This window comes from Myotis brandtii, unplaced genomic scaffold (genome assembly GCF_000412655.1).
Source record: "Myotis brandtii unplaced genomic scaffold, ASM41265v1 scaffold731, whole genome shotgun sequence".
In the NCBI taxonomy this organism is placed as follows: domain Eukaryota; kingdom Metazoa; phylum Chordata; class Mammalia; order Chiroptera; family Vespertilionidae; genus Myotis; species Myotis brandtii.
This window is the reverse complement of record NW_005370895.1, coordinates 966,767-990,435: the sequence shown is the minus strand read 5'-3', so window position 1 is coordinate 990,435 and position 23,669 is coordinate 966,767. Positions and strand designations below refer to the sequence as shown.

At 40.9% G+C, this 23,669-nt stretch overlaps 1 protein-coding gene across 8 annotated transcripts in view; it reads left to right on the top strand.

Annotated features, from left to right (window-relative positions):
- ANO10 (anoctamin 10) overlaps positions 1–23,669 on the top strand; it is a 120,655-nt gene that overhangs the window by 44,217 nt on the left and 52,769 nt on the right. For all 8 annotated transcript variants that reach the window (XM_005882637.2, XM_014530334.1, XM_014530337.1 and 5 more), the window contains exons 6-11: positions 2,028–2,597; positions 4,636–4,691; positions 7,206–7,280; positions 9,255–9,437; positions 12,658–12,849; positions 13,849–13,977. In XM_005882637.2, the coding sequence (XP_005882699.1) occupies positions 2,028–2,597; positions 4,636–4,691; positions 7,206–7,280; positions 9,255–9,437; positions 12,658–12,849; positions 13,849–13,977 (1,205 nt within the window). The remainder of the gene's footprint in view (positions 1–2,027; positions 2,598–4,635; positions 4,692–7,205; positions 7,281–9,254; positions 9,438–12,657; positions 12,850–13,848; positions 13,978–23,669) is intronic.

Below are 23,669 nucleotides of genomic sequence, written 5' to 3'. Positions count from 1 at the left end.
TGCTTTAATTATGTTCAATTTGTAACAATGAAAATACATCCTGCATATCAGACATTACGATTCATAATAGTAGCAAAATTACAGTTATGAAGTAGCAACGAAAATAATTTTATGGTTGGGGGTCACCACAACATGAGGAACTGTATTAAAGGGTCGAGGCATTAGGAAGGTTGAGAACCACTGCTTTAGAGCTAATCATTTGGAGTTAGTCAAGTTGTGCTCATTCTTAGGTGCCGACTTGTGGCCCTACTATCTTTTGAGGTAGGTTTATAAGCATCATGATGTATATTATGGTTGTCTATCCATTTTCGCTGAATACAGTGATAAAAATAACCGTGATTTTATTTGGTGTGTGTTGAACATACTTTGTATAAATAAACATATCAATACGGATGTCTGAATTTTGGGGTTTAGATATTTTTTTAAGTATAAGAATTATATTTAAGCTGGTAGCTTTCACCATAAGTATTACTGTCAGTTTTTCCTTAAAGGATATTTCTCTTTTGATTTTATTTAAGGGAATCACTCTAAAATGATTTTCTTTTTGATTTCCATTCTGAAAACAACTATTACAATATTATAACTGAACAAAAATTGTTTTTAAGATTACACTTTAAAATTGTATTCTGAATAAATTTTTTTGTAGCCTTTGAAAGGAATAGTTTTATTTTTGATAGTTCCAGGTGACACAGTAGTCATTTTATGTTACACTATAACATTTTTAAAATTTTGGCATTTAGGTGGCGATAAATTTAAATATTGCTTCTAGGACTTGGTAGTGAAGTATTTATTAGCTACTTTTTAGAAAGTACAGGGAGAAAAGGAGTTGACGGTGAAGGCTGAGCATGGCTGTGGTGGTGGGTCTGAGGCCTCTGGGGGTGCTGGGACTGGTGACTGTAGCTGGGGCACAGGCAGATAATGAACTTCCCCTTGAGATCAAAAGAGGACGGTCATCTGATTTGGAGCCCAGGACCATGAACACTTTTTTTTTTTTTTTTTTACATTGCTTAGATATTCTTCAACCTGATTCAGATTTGAGGCAACCTCACATACCCACTGTTTATAAATTTTGGCATTTAGGTGGCGATCAGTGCCACCTGGGTTAGCGAGAAAAAAATAAGGATAGGAGAAAATAGCTTATCTCAGTTTATTCTAACCCGCAACCATAGACTGGTCTGACACATTACCTTAAGAAAATTACATTTTATGTGTAATTAAGCAAGAAATAACTTCGACTGCTGCACCTCCCCCACCCCTGGCATCCCACCCTGGTCCCGGGGCAGGGTGCTTGTACAGTCCACACACTCACCCATGTGGATGCGGCCGACAAAGGACGCAGTGTTTGTGGCCTCTCTTGGATTAGATAGCTTGTGTCAAGTTCACAGAATATTAGCAGTGATATTGCTTGGACCTTCTTCTTCCTGGTGCTTATATGAAGGTGTAGATAACGTTCTGGAAGTCAGTATGTAGAATGTCGTTTTGCATTTTTGATTAATTTTTCTTTAATGTATTGAAAGACTTGCCATGACACATCTTCAGGTAGGGGGAACAGGATACAATGGATGGGGAGTCATCTTTGAAAAGAACATCTGTAACTACAATTTTAAAGTAGGAGAAAAGTGGAGCGCATAAATGAAAAGTGGAGTGCAAGTTAAAATGTTTTATTGGCCATGACTGAATTTAAATGAGGACCTTGGAGATTTGGGACAAACCTCTCCATGATTTTTTTCCTTTGGGAAGAAGGCATCCATCAGATGAGGAAATACAGAGGAAATAGACGCAGGGTGCCTGGCAGAGCCTGGGCCCTAAGCTGGGGAAGTGTCAGGCATACAATACAGATAAATGGGGTCTTTGTACTGCGTGGAGGATGGGTTTAGCATCACACACTGATTGGGAAATTATGGTATTAAGTGATCCCCACTTAGCTAAAGAAATGAATGAATCAGCTTAGTTGAAATGATAAGAAAAGAAAGTCTTTGGTCGTCTGTAATTAAGGTCTTTTTTTTCCTTTTTTTTTTTTTTTACAGACGGTATCCGTGGCTACTTTGGGGAAACGATCGCCCTTTACTTTGGATTTTTGGAGTATTTTACTTTTGCCTTAATCCCCATGGCGGTCATTGGGCTGCCTTACTACTTGTTCGTGTGGGAAGACTATGACAAGTATGTGATCTTCGCCTCCTTCAACCTGATCTGGTCCACAGTGATCCTGGAAGTGTGGAAGCGTAGCTGTGCCAGCATGACCTACCGGTGGGGGACCCTGGTCATGAAGAGGCAGTTTGAGGAGCCCCGGCCGGGATTTCACGGGGTCCTGGGCGTCAACTCCATCACGGGCAGGGAGGAGCCGCTCTACCCCAGCTACAAGCGGCAGCTGCGCATTTACCTGGTCTCTCTGCCGTTCGTGTGCGTCTGTCTCTACTTCTCTCTGTACATCATGATGATTTACTTCGACCTGGAGGCCTGGGCCTTGGGTGTCCACGAGAACAGCGGGTCCGAGTGGACCAGTGTCCTGTTGTACGTGCCCAGCATCATCTATGCCATCGTGATTGAGATCCTGAACCGCCTCTATCGATATGCTGCCGAGTTTTTAACTTCGTGGGGTAAGGCTTGATGCTTTGTTTCTATCTCATGCGTCAGTAAGAAATGTTGCTTCCACCATAGGGTTCAGGTAACTGCTACCTCGCAAAGCAGGTGGATGCTGCTCTGGGCTCCTTGTAGAGTCGTGAGGAGAAGTCCTGGGCTCCAGATCATGGTCATCACAGCTCTCATTCATTGAGTGCTAGTTACTCCATTCCAGGTACCTGCAAAGCACTTTACACATGCCTCATTCTCACCTCCTCAGGACACGTGAAAGACACGTTTCACCGTTTTATGGATAAAGATACTGAGACTTCACAGGGTTCAGGCAGCAGATGGAAGAGCCAGGCTGATCCCCACCTCTCTGTTCTAAACCTGTGCTCCTAGTACTATGCTGCTGGGTTTTATGCTAAGGGGAAAGTAGATTGGATTATCTTCCCGAAACTCTGGACGAATGAACTTTGTCTAAGTATCTGAAAACCAGTTGTCTAGTTGTGCCGGGCACCGAGGGCTGCCATTGAACTCAGCGAGGTGTTCATGTGTGTCTGCGGTGAAAGAGGAACCTGCTTACGGTTTAGAAACAGCCTTGATAGGCCATTCAGTCTTTCATTTACTTACTCATTCAAACACACAAACATGTTATTATTCCCTAGGAAGAATCGAGGCCTTAACCACAAAGATACTTTAAATTATTTTTGATAGTCATTTCACAGCAACTGCTACCATTTGGTGATGCTCTTTGCCGATCCTGGGCTAAGGTTGTGTCTAATCCTGACAGTGACCCTGGGAGGAGGGTGGTGTCAGCTCTGTTTTGTAGACGAGGAGGCTGAGTGCCGCAGGTTACGTGACTTGCCCACGTCAGACAGTGGCTGAGTGGCTGGGCTGGGTTTCCAATCCAGTCAGCCTAACACTGCCTCTCTGTGCACGGTGGCTCTTCTCAGCAGAGTCTTTTGTTCTTCTGTCCTGCTGTTCCGGGACCTGCACTGTGTCTCCTCTTCTGCTGAGGATGGAAATTTGAGTTTCCCTTTAAGCTAAGCCTTTCAAACCACACACTGGAAAAAACTTTCTTTATTGCCCTTCTCTTTAGGTAGGGGTGAGGAACTTTTTTTCTGCCAAGGGCCATTTGGATATTTATAACATCATTTGAGGGCCATACAAAATTATCAACTTAAAAATCAGCCTGGCCCTAGCTGGTTTGGCTCAGTGGATAGAGCGTCAGCCTGCAGACTGAAGGGTCCCAGGTTCGATTCTGGTCAAGGGCACATGCCAGAGTTGTGAGCTCGATCCCCAGTAGGGGGCATGCAGGAGGCAGCTGATCAATGATTCTCTCTCATCATCGATATTTCCATCTCTCTCTCCCTCTCCCTCCCTCTCTGAAATAAAAAATAATATATTAAAAAAAATTAGCCTGCTGTATTTGCTCAAACATTTAATTAGCTCACCTCAAATTTCTTGGCAGAGCCAGACCAAATGATTTCGAGGGCCGTATACGGCCTGTGGGCCAGATGTTCCTCACCCTTGCTTTAGAGGTTGCTATCAGTTTCACCATCACCACTTACTAGTATTCAGGGTCTTTCTCTGGGTGGCTGTCTATGGGATCATTTGCCAATACATCCCACATTTCTTTGTAGCAGCAAGACTTAAAAAATAATTTCAGACTGCAGTGATACTGCGGTACCCCCCAAAATGTGTCTTAATCTTGGTTTCTTCCTTGTCGGATGCTCCTGGCGGTGAGCAGTAGGCATGATTGACAGCCTAGCGCAGTGATGGTGAACCTATGACACACATGTCAGAGGTGACACACGAACTCATTTTTTTGGTTGATTTTTCTTTGTTAAATGGCATTTAAATATATGTGACATGGCACCAGAGTTAAGTTAGGGTTTTTCAAAATGCTGACACGCCGAGCTCAAAAGGTTCGCCATCATTGGCCTAGTGCATTTACTGACTGAGGCTCTGTAGTTGACATCCTTCCCACAGTGCAAGTCTCACTCACCTCACCACAGTGCTCCCTGCTGCTATCTTATCTGAGAGAAATGACCTCTCCTTTTGATGTTTTAGAGAACCACAGATTGGAGTCTGCCTACCAGAATCATCTAATTTTGAAAGTTTTAGTGGTAAGTAGAGTTTTTATGTACACATTCATTTTAATTATGAAATTAATGAATACCATTTAATATTTAGGAATATAAATATGAAGACTTGCTTCTAATTTCAAGCTATCAGATAGTTAATATATTTTGAGCAAGTAGACAAGGATTGATTAATAGGTGTGTTTATATCTACATTCAATCCTATCGAATAAAACCCTAATATGCAAATTGACCGAACAGCAGAACGACTGGTCGCTATGATGCACACTGACCACTAGGGGGCAGATGCTCAATGCAGGAGCTGCCCCCTGGTGGTCAGACAGAAGCCAGACTCACAGCTGGTGAGCACAGTGGCAGTGGTGGGAGCCTCTCCTGACTCTGCAGCAGCGTTAAGGACCCCTCCTGGGGAGCTGGCCTAAGCCAGCAGGTGGACATCCCCCAAGGGGTCCCAGACTGTGAGAGGGAGCAGGCTGGGCTGAGGGACCACCCCCCAGTGCACAAATGTCGTGCACCAGGCCGCTAGTAGTCTTATATATGTGCATGTGGTTTAAGACTTCAAATGTAGAAATTTGTTTATAGCCAATTTCTATTTATGTAAAAAGCTAATTATCTACTTTATAGTCATGTTTCTCTTCTCTTCGGTGACTTCTTTGAATGCTTCACTATTCAACAATCCCTGCAGTTACACACAGTTCATTTAGTGATAGAACCTTAAATTATTTTTTTATGAATTTTGGTGAAGAATGCTTAGAGTTGAGGAGGTTCCCAGCATGTTCTGATGGGCAGAAGGAGAGAGATGGAGAGAGGCACTGTGTAACTTGCTTGCAGGTTGTGTAAAAGCTCACACATTCTGCCTCTTTCCACCATCATTATAAATAACAAAGATGTGCCGGCTTGAAAGCACCTCACTTATCAGGAGGCGGCGCCAGCCATCTGTGCCATAGCTGAGAATCAAGACAGGTGCATAGAGTCCTCTGAACTTGCAACTGTAACCTATTTAGCACAGTTCATGTACTTGACTCCCCGAGGTAGAGATCGAGGACCCCACTGAGAAAAAGTCTTTGTTTAGCTGTAGAAATCATTTTGAGAAGCCTATTTATCTGGTTTTTCAGTCCTTAAAAGAGCAGAACCTACCATTGGGAAGATGTTTAGGTTTCTGGAAGTAGGTAAATTTATAGAGGCAAGAGCAGGCTTGGAAATAGAAAACCTGTCATAATAGGTGCTAATAATTCAACAGTTTAGCAATTTGGACATTTGTGCATATCAAAAAGGCTCTGAAGGCCTCATTCTAGCCCCACGAAGTAATTGATATTCAAAATATTGATGCTGAATCAGCAAGGAAGTTACCTTCTCTGTTCTCTGTGTAAGATTCAGGGGAACATGTAATGCATTAAAAAGATCATTCAAATTGATTTTAATATGGAGCCTTTGCCCTTAGAGGTAAAACGCTCCATTTGGCTTGAAGAATTCAGTTATTTGTGGGACTTTATTGTTCTCTGACATTTCAGGTACGTTGTCAGGTGACTGCCTTGTGAAAGACTCACATGTTAGGATCTGCTTGTCTTCCCTAGGTCTCTCCCTTCCCTTTTAATCTTACGGGGAGAGCATTTCCCACTTTCCCAGGCTTTCGCTTTCCACCTTCTACTCTGACTTAGCCCCCACCCCTCCCCTGGCTGCATTGATCTTACTGCTCACTCTCTGCAGTGACTCCCTATTCGCTCACTAATGAAGTGCCCACAGCTGTACTCTCCGAAAGGGATGCTGCTAAGCGGGCAGTAGCCGGCATGAGGCTGGAGGCAGAGAGGAAACCCATCAGTGCAGGGTGTGGTTGCAGATTCTTGAGCAGGGGAACTGCTTGAAGAAATGGCACTTGTTATGGTGGGATCCCCAGCCCAGAACTGTGTCTGAGCAGGGCAGGGGCGTCTCAGGCCTGTGGTGACAAAGATGCCTCCCACACTCAGCTGGTCTCTCTTGCTGGCCCCACTCAGCTACCTGGGCGTCGCCCGGTGACAGTGAGGAGTCTCAGGTCCGTGGGCACAAGGCGGCTTCCGGGGCTGGGCTACTTGTGGTCGTGGGGGTCGGGGGTCCTTCTTGCTGGAGCTGCCGGCCATCCTGGCAAATCCCCTTGGGGAAGGCAATGGCGGGCCCTGCAGGAAGGAGGGGAGGAGAGGATGGCCCCTGGCAGCTCATTGTGAGTGGGGTCCCGACCAGTTCCTCTGGGTTCATCGGCTGTTTTCAAGCTTCTAAGTGGGTGATGGTGGGCCTTGGTCTCCCTCTTGTAAGAACAGGGTAGAAACAGGAGCGTCAGCTGCCCTGGTGCTGTTACTCACCCAGTCCTGGGTCCCCAGCCGGTTCACGGCCCTGAGTCTCCTCTGGGTGCCTCCTGCATCACTGCAGGGTTTATAGATGTGCCCACTGAGGAGGAGGAGGGAGAACAGGGCTGGAAGTCTCTCGTTGTGTTTTTAAATGCAGTACTTATGGTTGTAAATGTAAACTACTATGAAGCAACACTAAATATTGTTACCATTTTTTTGCCAGTTCAACTTTCTGAATTGCTTTGCCTCCCTCTTCTACATCGCCTTCGTCCTGAAGGACATGAAGCTCTTACGTCAGGTGAGTGTGAGTAACAGAGAGGTATCCGTTCTTCAGGCTTTAGAGGCGGTTTCTTGTAGTCAGGCAATGCAGTCAGCTTCCCATTACTATTTTCACAAATAAAGCCTTTTCAATTTTGTCTATTTCTAAGCCCAATTCTAATTAAAAACAGAAAACCCATCAGCGCTGTGTAGTGTACTCAACTGAAAAGAAATGAATGGAAGCTAACCAACTTGTAAAATTAATGATATAGGGCAGTAAAATAAAACATGTAGCCCCTATATATTTGTATTTGTATAGAATTGTAAGAACAATTCTAACAACAAAATATTTTTTTAACTTTTGTGTGTGTCTCAGGGTGGGGGTGATTGGTGTAGCCTTACATAGGTCTGATACATTTCATTTTTAAATTATAAGTTGTACTTTAGAGACCAGCAGATCCTTTTCTGAAATGTTAAGAAAGTCTGACATATATTTAATACTTTTTATGCTGAGGCTGCTTCCGGGGCGGGCTGCTCCCTCGTGGTGTGAATGTCCTGTGCTTGTTAGTGAGGATCCTCCGAGCCGAGGCTTCTTAGTATTTATATGAGAACATGGGATCATCTTTCAGGAAATTAAAAGAAAATTGTATAACAGAGAAAGTTAGTATTTTTTTTAAAGGGGAGAATGATGATTTTTAAAAAAAAATTTAAATTTTTGATTTTATTGATTTTTTTACAGAGAGGAAGGGAGAGGGATAGAGAGTAGAAACATCGATCAGCTGCCTCCTGCACACCTCCTACTGGGGATGTGCCCGCAACCAAGGTACATGCCCTTGACCGGAATCGAACCTGGGACCCTTGAGTCCGCAGGCTGACGCTCTATCCACTGAGCCAAACCGGTTAGGATGAAAGTTAGTATTTTGTAGTTATGGTTCTAACAGCTTGCATACAAGTAAATTAAAGGTTGTGCTCTTAAGAATTACACTCTATATATTGCTACTTTTTAAAAATTATTTTTGAAAATTGAAAACGTAGTTGGATGCACATACCTTTCCCCAGTCCCACCTACAGTGTTAGTGGGGTGTGACTTCTCATTTCTTACACTTTAGAGAGTCTCCTTCATATAACAGGGGACAGAGGGATGGGAGAGGATTCTTGAAAAAAATAGAATTCTAGTATCAGCAAAGATGTTGTGTGATGGAAACACTGATATCCATCTGGGGAAAGTAGAAATTGACACACCACCTCTGAAAACCACTCCGGCAGATTTGCCAGGAGCCTTAATTAATCCCTAATAAATTGTCAGAGATGGGGTGAAGATTCCTATACGTAGGTATCCAAAGAGCAGCATTTGTAATAGTTCAGGTTGGGACTAACACCTGCATTCAACAACAGTGCCTGGGCTACATAACGAAAGAATTTTTATTGGCACAGGAAAGTGCTCACAATATATAACGAGAGGAAAGAAACAATACAAAGCTGCATATAATATGTAGTGGATGATTCTACTTTAATTTCTACATATGATTGGAAATATCCAAGATGTTAGCAGTGGTTCTGTCCTGGTTGTAGAATCATGGGTGACTTTTTATTTTTCATTTTCTAAGTTTTTTACAGTGGGTGGGGGGATGTATTAGTTTTATAATATTTTTAACGTTGTGGCCAAACTATTATTTTTCCAAAATTGGCAACATCATTTAGATATTCATATTTTGTAGCCAGGATGATATAACAAAAAACAATTTTAAGGAAATTTGTTCTACTGATTTGTAACTGGTTTATTTTTTATTATAATATTATTTATATTATAATCTTTTTGTATTTTAATCTAAGTCTTCCCTGTGGAAAAATAAACACAAATTAGAAACATCATTCCAACACCTAACTTTTCTGATACTAGCTTTTATAACAATAGTATACTATTGGTTGAAAATGGCCATTTTATTTGCATAATTGCACACACGGTGTGGTTTTATGAAGCTACACTGGCCAATATGTATGTGCTTCTCCTTAGAGCCTGGCCACGCTCCTGATTATGTCCCAGATCCTGAACCAGGTTGTGGAGTCTCTGCTGCCTTATTGGCTCCAAAGGAAGCACCACGTGCAGGTGAAGAAGAAGGTGCAGGCTCTGAAGGCAGACATCGATGCCACGTTATATGAACAAGTCATCCTGGAAAAAGAAATGGGGACGTATTTGGTAAGCTTGAACCTGGTGGAGTTTAGCATTGACTCAATGTGCGTAGCAGTCACGTACCAGGTACCTACACACATGTAAACACTCACAGTCTCAGCTCAGTGCTCTCCAGCCAGCGAAGGGCTACTGTCCTGAATCTGAAGTTATGCCTAAAACACAGAGGATGCGCTTGGTGAACCCTGTGAGTGCTCCGCCGAGGTGGTGGGAGGGAACAGCAGCTAGAGCCGGTGGGGCAGGGGGGTGAGACGGCCATGGGGGCAGCAGCACGGCTCGCTTCAGACACAAAGAAAAGATTGAACGTGGGTTCTGGAAATATCGGAGGGAACTTTGTAAAGTATGTGGTTGTCTAACCACTATGCTGCACACTAGAAACTAATACAAATAATATGTAAACTGTAATTGAAAAAAACTTGAATTTTTTTTTAAAAACCAAAGAAAAGATTGAAGCCCATCATTAAAAATGAATGCCAATCTGAAGATTAATTTATAGTTTCAGTTACTTAGTGCTATTGTAAAAATAAAAGAGTCCCTGAAGTCTGAAATTTTTTAGGAACTATAAGGAGATCATTGGAGAATCATAAAACCTAACCATGTATTTAATGAACTTTTATTGCGCTCCGACTACATTCGCTACTTCTGTAGTGGGGACTGGTGTTGGGGTCACGTTTGCTTTAGGTCATTGTTTCTTATATCCTGCACCTACCTTCTTGGTATGGTATAGTCTTCTTAGTGAGATAGAGCCTTTGGTGAGGGTCCGTTGTCATTAAACTTCCATAGTCTTGTTTTTCATCAAGAATGAATTCATCTCCTGATTATTGAACTAACTTTCTTACTTAGTTTTTTTTCTCATATGCTTAAGAATTTTAGTTTGTATGTTCATCTGGGGTAGGAATTTATTCTTTCTCTCTCTCTCTCTTTCTCTCTCTTTTTCTCTCTCTCCCTCCCTCCCCCCTCCCCCCTGCCCACTGCATGTTGTATGCTAAAAATGTCAGGCAGAGCTTGACATGACTGCCGGGCTGCCCGGCGGCACATCTGAGAGACATTATTTGCACGTCTCTGCGGAGCCAAAACAGCACAGTTTTGAAAGCTGAGCATAGGCTATGATGGTTTCTTAAGACCAAATTGTGGTAAAACCGGCTTGATTGCTAAGATTTTTACTCTTTCCCCACTCTGGATTACTTCACTCTTCAGAGAATTAAATCAATGCTATATCACTGGGCATATTTTAAAGCCACATCTGTATGCTGCAACACAACGTAAGGAAATTCTTTCTAGAGCCAAATGCAACCAAAGAGCGGTTTAGAAATTGCTCGCCACTGAATCCCCAGCTGAGCACCCACCGGCCAGCTCCTAACATACATGTGCTCGGTGTTGCTCTTTGACGAGCCTTGGAAACTGCCAGAGAGACTCACTTGAAATCCCTGGGGTTCATCCAAGTAGCCAGAGCATCTGAGAGAAGTACTCACTCCATGGCCAGTACTCTATAGTTATGTTAGGAAACTCTCTACTTTAGCAAAATATAAAAGATGAAAAGAAACTGACTAGAAGTAGAATCTGATTTATACTAAAGCTCTCAGCTCCTGAGTCTAATATGCATGTCTTGGAGAAGGACTGACTCTGAGATGCAGTAATAATAATGATGCATTTCGCAATATCCATGTTTAATATTGCTTTAAAATATTGTGATGAGTATTTTTCTTAAACTGAAGTTGTCATCGCATGTGCAATTACCGCACAGCATAAAGCACTGCTCAGCTCCCCTCGGGTCAGAATAAATGTGATATTGTGAACAACAGGCATCTAGTGAGGCGTTCGAGTAGCGTGCCCCTGTGTCCAGTGAGAGGTGGTTGTGTTCCTCAGGTGAAAACTCAGTGCTTAAGCATCCGGCTTCAATGAGGACTTCGTTGTCCAATTATTAAAGATCACTAAGTAACTCACCCCGCACTGTTGTTGAGGGTACACAACAATTATTGCCCCTCTCCTTTGGACTAAACCTTTAAAAACATAGCGGAAAGGTGTTTAAACATAGTTTCAGAGGGATTTCTCCATGCTTCCATGGTCTCCTTACTTTCTGCTATAGACTCCTTTCTTCGGCCTCTTTGATGTGTATACTACTTTTGTTAGGGTGACTCTGGGGAGTTTCCTTGTTACGATCAGCTTTGTTTTTCTTTACTTTTAATAGAATTGAGATAAATGTCTTATACCACAATATTCACTATTTTAAAATGTACAATTTAGGGTTTTGGTTTTTTTTTTTAGTAAGTTCAAAAGGTGTGCAGCTATCACCACTACTTAATTCCAGAACTTTTTCATCATCCCCCAAAGAAACCCATAACCATTATCTTTTATTATTTTTTAAATGAAATTTATTGGAGTGACATTGGTTAGTAGGGTCATATAGGTTTAAGATGTGGATTTCTAGGTTACAAGATCTATATATTTCACTGTGTGCCCACCACCCAAAGTCAAATCATCTTTCGTCACCATATATTAGGACCCTTTACCCGCCACCCCCCAAGGGAGAAGCCCTTAGCACTGGGAGGGACTCAGTGGGGCTGAATAACGATGAGCCTTCTGAGCGGAGTCCAGAAGGTACCACTGTCCACATCAGGTAGTGACTTCTCTTTGGGAGCGAGGCTTTCTGAGACCTCCAGCCGCTCTGCTCCCCCTGGTCCTGGGCGTGCCTGTTGTTACTTGTTAAGGCTGCTGTGGACCTGGGAGCAGGAGGTGAAACTGGAGTGAATTTAAATGCACATATTGAGCTGCTTTTCTTTACTAAGTGCTGCCTGAGTTACTACAAGCCGTGGGTTAGTTTTCACAGTACTGAAAAAGTTCATTCTGACAAATTTTGCCCTTTTTTTTTTAGGGGCAAACTTCTGGAGGTCCTTACTTGATCCTTTTTTTAAAATGTATTTTTATTGATTTTAGAGAGGAAGGGAAAGGGAGAGAGAGATAGAAACATCAACAATGAGAGAGAATCATTGATCGGCTGCCTCCTGCACGCCCGCTACGGGGTATCAAGCCTGCAACCCGGCATATGCCCTTGACCGGAATCGAACCCAGGACCCTTCAGTCCGCAGGCCAATGCTCTATCCACTGACCCAAACCGGCAGGGCTCTTCTTCTTTTTTAAAGTTAAATTTAGCGGGATGACATTGGTACGTTATTCTTTTTAGACGTTATTAAAACAATGCCTGTTTTCTCCTTGTGGCTCACATTTCCAGGGCACCTTCGATGACTACCTGGAGCTGTTGCTGCAGTTTGGCTACGTGAGCCTTTTCTCCTGTGTTTACCCGCTAGCTGCGGCCTTCGCTGTGTTAAATAACTTCACCGAAGTTAATTCCGATGCCTTAAAAATGTGCAGAGTCTTCAAACGTCCATTCGCAGAGCCTTCGGCCAGTATTGGTGTATGGCAGGTAATTATTTGAGAAAAAATATTCCTTTAAAAGAAGTAACAGAATGAGGCATTGTGATTTAAAACAGAGAGCCCACAGGAGAGATTTGGGAAAACTGGATTTCATTCTTGCTCGGCCACCAAACAGCTGTGTGACTTCAATAGCCATTTACTTCCTCTGGGCCTCACTTTTCTTATTTTTAAAATTGTGGGTAGGGGTGAGGGAGGTAAAATATAATCTTTATGACTCCTTTCAGGTATAAGACTTGGACAGTTTTCCAGGGGAGTAGCCAGCTGGGCCTTCACTCACATAACGAGGCCCTCCTCACTGCAGTGTCAGGAGAAAGTGACACAGTAGTTTTCAGATGCTTAAAGAAAAGTACTACCAATACAGAATCTTATATTCACAGGAAATATTCTTTAGGAGCGCAGGAGAGAGCAAGACACTCTCAGATGAAGGGAAACTAATAAGATATTTTTATTGTCAGGAGACCTATCCTAAAAGTATGACTGAAAGTTCTCAAAACTAAGGAAATTATAAAAGTAGGAATCTGGAGACATTAGGAAGAAATAAACTTGCTAAACAAAAATACAAGTAAATACTTTTACTTTTCCTTCTCTTCTTGAGTCTTTAAAGTTATGTTTGAGAGTTGAAACAAAAAATACAAAACTATCTAATGATTCTAAATACTATATGTAGAGAAAATATTTAGGCAATTATATTATAAATAGGGAATGGTAAAGGGAGGTAAGATTTCTATATTTTACTAGAGCTGATAAATAACACAAATAAAAGGAAAAAATGTATATACACATATAAAATATAATATAACTATATATATGTGTGTGTGTGTATAAAATATAATTATAATATATACTTAGAGCAACCCCTAGAAAGCTATATAAAAATATATTTAAAAACACAGATAAATCAAAATGGAATATCAAAAAATGTTTAGGTAACTCATAATAAGACAAGAAAAACAAAGCAGTTTTAATTTCACGTTCTTTTTTCTTTCAGTTGGCTTTTGAAACAATGAGTGTTATATCCGTGGTCACTAACTGTGCTCTGATTGGAATGTCGCCGCAAGTGGATGCACTCTTTCCGGAGTCAAAAACAGACCTCATTTTGATTGTAGTAGCAGTGGAGGTAAGTGAGACTTTAACTCTCTTTCAAAGAGTTTCTACATCAGATGCCTTTGTTATTCCAAAGCAGTGATGTCTCTGGCTGGCAATTTAGCAACATGCATTTACTGGTATGAAAGCAAAGCCATTCAGGTAATGGGAAGATAGGAGTCTGAGGCTGTGCATTCCTGGTGATCTCCTGGGACTGAAAAACGGTCACCGTGGTGCAAACAGAAAAGTGACTTTCCCAGCCTGGTCAGGGCTGAGTAGATAAATCTTGTTTGAAACTAGAGGCCCGATGCACGAAAATTCGTGCAAGCGTGGGCCTTCCTTCCCCTGGCTGCTGGCACTGGCTTCCCTCTGGCCGCTGGCAGGCACCTGGGACCCGGGCTTCCGGCCCAGGTTTCCTCTGGAAGGACCTCTGGTCTAATTAGCATATTACCCTTTTATTATATAGATAGAATTCTGTAGGTTTAATGTGGGTTTTTTTTAGTCTAATCTAGGGGTTTGTCACTTCTACTTTCTCAAACAAATCCTAAGAAAATATTTTTTGAGAAAAATTCATGTTTAAGTCTCATTTCCAACAGGTATGGAGCCCATTGTGAAACATTCTAAAACTCCAAAGCGTGCTGTCATGTGTAGGAGGACTCTTAGTTTCACACAAAAAGCACAAGCTGGCTGTCTCTGTACTGCTTAGAAACCATCTAATTATGTTTCTGACTATGAATTGCTGTACCATCTTAAAAATCAAGCACTTACCAATCACAAGAATTTGCAGGCAATTTTTTGTTGCTAGTGATTTTAGTTGTCAGGAATATTGTAACCTTTTAGTTTTAGATATTTAAAACATAGGAGAGTGGTGAAAATTTGTTAAAGCAAACTCTGGCAGGAGCATAAAGTGGTGATTCATATACTTAAGGTCTCAGGACTTAGGGCTGACCAGAAAAAAAATGAAATCCTAGAATTCATTTGTACATTCAAATGTACATTTGTACATTTCCAGTAGCGGCTGAAGAAATACAGTCTGCTTTACTCTATTTTGCTCTTTTAGCATATTGGATTGGAATCTGTGCTTGTGATAGATGCTATATGTAGAATATTCCTGTTGGAGAATGATTTTAGATGGCAGTGAGTAGGAGGGGAAAGAGAATGGCTCTGGCAGATAAAAGTAGGTCTGTTTTGGACTTGTGAGTTGAACAGGATTTTGGAGAGCTATTTGCAAGGTTGATTTATTACGTGTGGAAGTGAGAGATCAAAACAGAGAGGGCCCTTAGCCAGGGGATGGCCAGCTGGCCAGGCTCATAGTGTAGCTTCTTGATTTAGGATATGGCCCTTAGCTTTGCAGATCTAGGAATTTGTCTTTGCCTGTAGTACATCCAGGGCTAACTAGACTTTTGGGACTGACTTATGCTTAAACTAATGAGACTCACAAGAGATTGATGAGAATGTCAAGTAGTTCATTTACAGAAGAAATACCTGTTGAGCTCTTTTCATGGATTGTAAATGTTTTTATTTGTAAATCTTCTTCGGAGAAATGTCTATTCAAGTCCTTTGTCCATTTTTAAATTATGTTGTTTGTTTTTTAGTTGTTGAGTTGTAGAGTTCTTTATATATTATAAACATTAACCCCTTATCAGATATATGATTCGCAGTATTTGCTTCTATTCTGCAGGTTGCCTTTTCACTCTGTTCATACTATCCTTTGATGCACAAAAGCCCAGCTTCTCTATTTTTTCTCTTTTTTTGTCTTTGTTTTTAGTGTTATATCTAGTAAATCATTGACAAATTTAACGTCATGCAAATTTTGTCCTATGTGTTCTTCTAGATTTATAGTTTTAGGTCTTAAGTCTAGATCTTTGATTCATTTTGAGTTAATTTTTATATATGATATAAGGTAAATCATTCTTTTGCATGTGGCTATCCAATTTTCCAGCATCATTTGTTGAAAAGACAGTCCTTTCCCCAGTAAAAAAAACATATATGTGAGGGTTTGTTTATGGGCTCTTTATTTTATTCCATTGGTCTGTATGTCTATATTTTCTTTTCAAGCATTTTATTGAGGGTATGACTGACATACATAAAGCTGTACATATTAAATGTATATACACATTGACAAGATAAGTAATATTTATCTTTTTGCCAGTACTACACTGCTTTCATTACCGTAGCTTTGTAGTACGTTTTTAAATCAGGAAGTGTGAGACCCCCAACTTTGTTATTCTTTTTCAAGATTGTTTTGGCTATTTGGTTGTATGTTTGTAGTAACTATAGCTATGTATTTTCTGACTTTTGAAAAACCATTGATCAAAAGTTGAATTATATAGGCACAGATTGGTATTAAACTAAGTCCTCCCCTTCTACCACATTAATGTATTTAAAGATTTATTTGTTTTTACTTTATTGACATTTGAGAGAACCCTCGTTTTGTTTTCTAAATTGAGGATTTTCTGTGTCAGAACAAAATCAAGCTCAGAGAAAGTGTTAGAAGTAACTAAAAAATTAGTAAGTCAGCTAATTTTATTCTAGTGATGCTGAGGCCTGTGCTGAATGCCATCTGGTCTTGTAACGAATCTAAAAAGTAGAAAGTTTACAAATAACTTTGAAAATATAAGTTTTGTTGTTTATTACTATATGTTTGTAAAATCATACTGAAATTCTAATTTAGTATGTTACAGAAAAGTCATGAGAATCATCAATGGATCAAATTAACATGTTTCTGTTTATAAGATTTTCTCTTTGATCTGCAGTGTCTTCAAATTGAGGAGTACAATTTTAAAATTATATTTTATTCCCTATTTTTTCCTGTGTTCTAGATAAATTGTTAGTTTATTGAGTTAAAAATGTTTTGCTAATAGCATCTATATCATAAAAGGCCTGTGGTTGTCATGCTTTAACGCCGTCACGACCAAATGAGCAGTGGCTCTTGCAGTGGGTGGGGTGGGGCATGAGCTACTAGCTGCGGGGAACGGGGAAGCTACGAGCAGTGGAGGACCAGGCAGGGAGCTACTAGTGGTGATGGGCGGGGCAGCCAGCTGAGGCAAGTGGAAGCGAGCTACTCGTGCACGCTTTCGTGTGCACTGGGCCTCTAGTATTAAATAAATAGCACGCTGTACTTTCTTATATTCATTCATGGCTCCTGAAAGAGTAGAAATTTTACTAATTCAAAAAAGCCATAATAAATAAGCCATAAATAAATAGAAACAAATAAATAAATTGTTAACATCTCGATGTAAAAAATAACTTAAGAGATTTTATTTTAAAAGATTTTTCCTCCAAATTAAATAAAATTTAAAATAAATTCATATTATCAAAATTTTTAAACTAAGAAGACAGAAAATATAACTATGATGTTGATGTTGATTGAGAGCTAGTGTTCTCATATTCAAATTGTGGATGATTGCTCAGTTCAGTAGTTTTTCTGGTTCACATTTCTGAAGCCAGAAAACTTTAATTTTAATTTTTTTATTTGTTAGTTTTTTTTGGTAAAACTTGATTTAATGCGGCATATAGTTGAGTAGAAGGCAAAAATCATCATTACTGTATGCCAGTAACTCAATGTCATATTACAACTTTGTGTATTTACTGCCATCTAGTGTTGCCTTCAAAAATGACTGAAATTTCACTTTCTTTAAAAAAGGAAATTTATTGGGATAACATTGGTTAATAAAATATACATTTCAGGTGTACAACTTTATCATATAACATCTGCGTGTGCTAATGTATGTCCACCTATAGACTGACTAAGAGAATAGCATACCAATATAAAACACTATGTTGGAACCACATGAAAATGCCGTTTTCTAGGTTAAAAATAGTCAAATACTGGCAATGTCATAAAGTCCAGCCCACAGGATCAAATCAATATTCAAATAATTTCTTTTAAATAATCATCATCGTCCTCACTCTTGAGGCAAATTTAGTTCACTTCTTTGATGTAATTTCAAGCAAAGGGTCATTCCTTTAAATGCAGAATTACACAGATCTCCAGTTCCTAAAAAACAGAAAAACCCTACAATCTTGTAAGTATCAAATGTTTGCTAATATTTTATTTTAGTATTAAATGCATTCATGGGTTTTTTTAAATTCTGAAGTTGGCAAGATGTGCCAGTTAAACATATTGAAGACTAACAGTTCACCTGCTAAGAGCTGTTCCTTTTCTAAGATGCAAATGAATTAACTACTCACCCCAGAAGTTAACGCTGCACTTCTAATCATTAGGTCTTGGAGAGCAGCAAGGCAGTCTGCACCATACATGTTTCATTGATAGTTTTAAAAACAATCCTTAATTGCAGTTTCAGTTTTTTTTTTTTTTTAAGTTAGGTAATTTTCTTTTTCTCTCTAGAACTGCATAGAAACAGAATTGGTTCTCAGTTGTTTGTAATGACTAAAGGTGTCTTCTGAGAGTGGACTGAGCTCTCTGCTCTTTTATGCCTTGACTCACAGGGTTTATTTTCCTATTTTTAAAAAACAGTTTCAGATTTCAAGAAAAGTGTAATACAGATGCAAGCGTAATACAGATGCAAGCGTAATACAGATAATTCCTACTACCCTTCATTAGGAGTAACTGTTTTGAGCATTTTTCCACATATGCACTCTTTCTTTCTCTCTCTTGATTTATATTTACACCTGTGTTTATATCTACACATGGATATTCCAAACTATGGAGATTCTGTCCCTGTGCTGCCTCTTAGCGCCTCACAGCCCTGGGCCAGTTACCTTGACCTGTAAGCCTATTTGCTTGACTGCAGAATCGAGGCCAGTGCAGCTTCCACTGCAGGGATGCTCTGAGGAGTAGAAATGGCACATGTATAACCCTGATCACAAGGGTCTGGCATTGAGCACATGTGTAATAAACTGTAGGTCTTGCTACCACTCTTACAAGGCAGGATATAGACACTATCATATTGGTGAAATGCCAAACACAGAACTGGGCACTCGGTCAAGGCACAGGGATGTGAGCTGCGGTTCTAACAGGCTCAGCAATGGCAGAATGAACTTTTATAATCTTTGTTATCATTGCCATCATTATTTGTTAAGCGGGCATTATAGCATGGAAATAGCTTGGGGTGTCGGAGTTGGGAGGTAGCTGGATTAGAATCTGCAGTGTCCTGGTTTCCTTCGAGGCAGAATGAAGATATTGGCAGTGTACACATACTAGTAAGTGATGGGCACCAGGTCTGATGCAGAGGAGGAAGTGAAAAGATGACCACTGAACAGTACCACCGTTGTTAGTGAGTTAGCCCTTTAGCAGTGAGCTCCTGTGTCTCCATCAGCTCCTTGATTCATTTCCATGGGCTTGGTTCCCCATAATACTGAATTGGTTTGGTTTGTGTTTGGTTCCTTGTTTACATGTTAACCACCTCCTCTGTGATCTTGTTTGCATCCCATGTTATGACTCCATTTTTCTCCTCTTCGTGATCTTGTTTCTACAGCTGAGTCCAGCCCTCCCTCCCACCTATCCTTCACTCATCCAGTCCTGCTGATTCTGACTTCTGGATCTCTCCTTACTCTCTCTTCCCTACTACTGTTGGTATGGATTGAGTTCAGGTGCTCACCATTTCTCATCTAGACTTAGCTTTTTAAATTTTTTTTTAATTTTTTAAAAAAATATATTTTATTGATTTTCTAGAGAAGAAGGGAGAGGGAATAGAGAGCTAGAAACATCGATGAGAGAGAAACATTGATCAGCCGCCTCCTGCACACCCCCCACTGGGGATGTGCCCGCAACCAAGGCACATGCCCTTGACCAGAACCGAACCCCGGACCCTTCAGTCCCGAGGCCGACGCTCCATCCACTGAGCCAAACCGGTCAGGGCAGACTTAGCTTTTTAAATAGCTTTATTGAGGTTTATTCACATACCACATAGTTTACTCAGTTCAAGTGCACATTCCACAGTTCTTACCTAGACTTTTACAGCAGATCTCCACTAGCCTTCCAGTCTTCATGCTCTCTCCTCTGCCCCCACGCTCTCTGCTGCTGGAGGGGTCATTCCAAAACAAAATGCTGGTCCCATTTCTCCTCTGTTACGGTCCTCAGAGGAATCTCCATGACTTAGAAAAAAAATGCCTCGGTCGGAGATCAATTCTATACAACCCTCTCTCCCTGCTACCCATTCCACCCCCGGACATCCCACAGCCCTTCCCGCAAGTAGCTGCGAGCATTTACTGAAGCTGTGGGACCACGTGTGTTCCTTCCACCAGGCTCAGCTTCCTGAGCGCATGGGTAAGGGCAGCATGCAGTAACCTTCAGTAATTGAGACATGTCCATTAAATTACGTTAACTTCCTTTTCAAGTGATTAAGCCATTGTTTGTTAAATGTTTATTAATGAATGAATGAATCAGTCACATATAGGTGTTTTTCAGTGAACATATAGTTAGTGGAGGTTAAGAATTGACTTAACTTTATAATTGAAGACTTTGATGTGCCTTTGGGAAATATAACTAACAAAACTCTCAAGCAGAACATGGAATTATAGTATTTATAAAAACTGGTGAACTGAATTAGGCAGTTTAATACAGTGGTTGAGAATGTGGGCTCTGGGTTCAAATCCTAACTCCACCTTTGGCAAGCCGTGTGTCCTTAAATGAGTTTAGTACCTAGAGTGGTCACAGGGATAAGTGAATGAATGCATGTGGTATGCTTACTGCATTGCTTGGCAGGATTAAGTATTCAGTATGTTAGTCATTGTTATTATTGTTTCAGAAAAAAATCTCTCTTGTAGAAGTCTCTACCTAATTGAAAGGTCTGATTAAATTGCCTGGGAAGTTTTTAAATTGAATTCTACTTATATATATTCATCTGGTCACTACCAACTGTATTCATCGGGGCACCGCTTCCCGGCGTTGGGGCATGTGCTGGGTTCCTGGGAAGGTAATTAAGGGTTTAATTTATGGAGTGGGGCACTTTTGAATAGAATTATTGAACTGGGTTTTTTTCTTCTTTCTTTGGTTTCCTCTACTCCTGTGATAATCTTGGTAATTTTCTGGTTTTTCTCTGGGCTGTCCCCCTCTTGCGTTTTATCCAAATGAAACACTGCTCTGTGTTGTGTTAATTGTGTGGGAATGATTAAAGACGGTCATTACTAAATAGAGCCCTGGCTTTAGAAGTGCTCACCCACTGGGTCCTCCAAGAGGTGAACTGCCGTGCAGTGGAAGGCTCTCGAAGACCAGCTCTCTCCACCCTCCCCGGGCAGAGTCCAGACTGGCCTACGCTCTCCCGGCCCACCCAGTGGTGGTGGTTGGGGTGGGGGGACTATGTTCACTCACCAAGTTAAGTGCTCACCAAAAGGCATTTTGTTCCCAAATCTGTTTACGTGTGGTATTCTTGTTACTGTAATTGGCATAATTTAATTAAATGGAATGAAAGCTGATGAAATGTGTGTGCTAAAACAGAAAGAGCCGTCGTTTCTGTGAAAACCTTTGGAAAGACTCCATAAAGACATATTACTATCAGAGTGGGTAAAGACATATTACTATCAGATGAGGCAATTATAAGAGATGAGGGAAAAATCATAAAAATATGGACAGCTTCCAGATTCTGTTTTCACATGGCTTCACACGTATCTTTGTTTTCACTCTTTTTCAAAGAAAGAGAACCTGGGAATCTTTGACCTTGAATTGTGGGTGTTATTTATGAACGAAGACAGTGAGAAAGTGTCACTGGATTTGCTCAAAGGAGAGGCCGTGGCCCTTATGTTATAAGACTTGCAAATAAATGTACTTTCAATGTTTGCTAAATTAAAATGTTAAACATGCATTTTTAAATGATTCCTCATTTTAGCTAACTTTTTTTGATTAACTGAGGAATTACTGCTCCCAGGTGTGCCACCTAAATGAGCTGCTTCTGTCTGTGGGGAGTGTGGAATCAGGGGCTCAGCTTTTGCATTTGTCAAAAATGCGAAATATTTGTGTTGTTGAAGAGCCCAGTGCCCTCCAAATCGATGGTTAGTACATAATATGTTTAAATATGACTGCTGATATCCAGTTTTTGTAAATTAGCTTAGGTTGCATTCTTTTAAGGTATTAACATTGGTTAACCTAACCCTGTCTCTTGGCCTAGAACATTTAGGAAAGTCAAGTCTCACACCTCTGAAAGAGATCAGTTTATATTCAGGATGGAGTTGTTTTCAATTTATTTTTAGTATTTACCTTCTATTTATGCCAGCAATACAAATTTTCCATTTCTGATTATAGAAATGGCCACAAATTCTTCCTCTCTCTATAGCCAGCCCTTTGCACTGTGACTTTGTGCTCCCCCGCCCTCCCCACCTTGCCCACACCCGCATCAGGAAGTGAACTCTATTTCCCCCAGTCTTTTATCTAGGCTTGGCCATGTGACTTGTTTGGCCAGTTAGACATCAGCAAACATGTGCTGGCGGCTTGCTACTCTTTGGAACCCTGGACTGGCCGCCATGGAAGGTCATATGGAGCAGGGAGTAGCCCTCTCATCAGACATGTACCTGGGGTCATCCATGGCTTAGAATGATGACCAAATGTATGGATTAGAATCCATCAAAGACCCTCTATGATGGCCACTAGACAGTTGGACATCTCTGCACTGGGTCCTCCCTCAGTGGCAGGATCACAGGAGTTAATTTGCTCATCCATCTGGGTCAGTCCCTTGAGGACATCTGTTTTGTGAGTTTAGTGTAGATATCACCAGTTGAAGAAGAAGTAATACTCCGTCTTTGAGTTTGTAATCTAATTGTAATGTGCTTTGTGGATATGATTACAGAGATTGATGGAAGTTCTAAAGAGAAACAGAATTCAAGGGGCATTATAAACAAGGCACAGTGTTCATTTTTAAGAACATGCATTCTGCAATGTCTTGGGGGGGATCTTACCTAGGTATGATGTGATTTATGATATGATATGGTATATGATAGGATAGAATCCTGGACTTCTCTCTAATTTCTCTCACCCCACAGCATACATCTGGTTTCTAATGTGTTTAAAATTCATGCCCTTATTTTAAGTTTTATGTTTTAGCTAAATATTGCTTTTCTCTTTTAAATCATAGAAAGACTATAAACCAATTCTGGTTGAAACATGGTCTGCAGACTGCTATTAGTTCACTGAGTGTTTGTTATAGGTCTACAGTGAGATAAGCACAGAAATGGAGGGTAAGCATTTGGAAACTTCTAAGACAGTTTGACATTTACGCATGCGATCAGTGGGCTTATCTTGTTGAACAAGTATAGACCAATTAGAGTAGTGTTCACTTTGCATGGTGAGCTGCATGTGGTTACATGCAGTATGTATTAGTCTGCTCTGGCTGCATAACAAAATACCATCGACTAGGTGGCTTAACCCACAGAAGTTTATTTCTGACAGTTCTGGAGGCTGGATGTCCAAGCTTAAGGTGTCAGCAGGGTAGATTTCATTCTGAGGCATCTTCCCTGCTTGCAGGTGGCCACCATCTTGCTGTGTGCTCCTATGGCCTCTTCTTTGTGTGCATGTGGAGAAAGAGAGAGAGAGCGCGCTCTTTGGTGTCTTTTCTTATGAAGACAGTAGTTCTATTCTATCAGGGCCCCATTTTATGACCTCTTTTAACCCTAATGTCCTCCTTGTAAGCCCTATCTCCAGAGTCCCATAGGGAGAGGGGGTTTGAGAGCTTCAACATATGAATTTGGGTGGGACACAGTTCAGTCCAAGCACTGTAGGGCCACAGGTAGGTCCATAAGGGACTGGGAATTTACAAGGTTGGTCCTTCACCA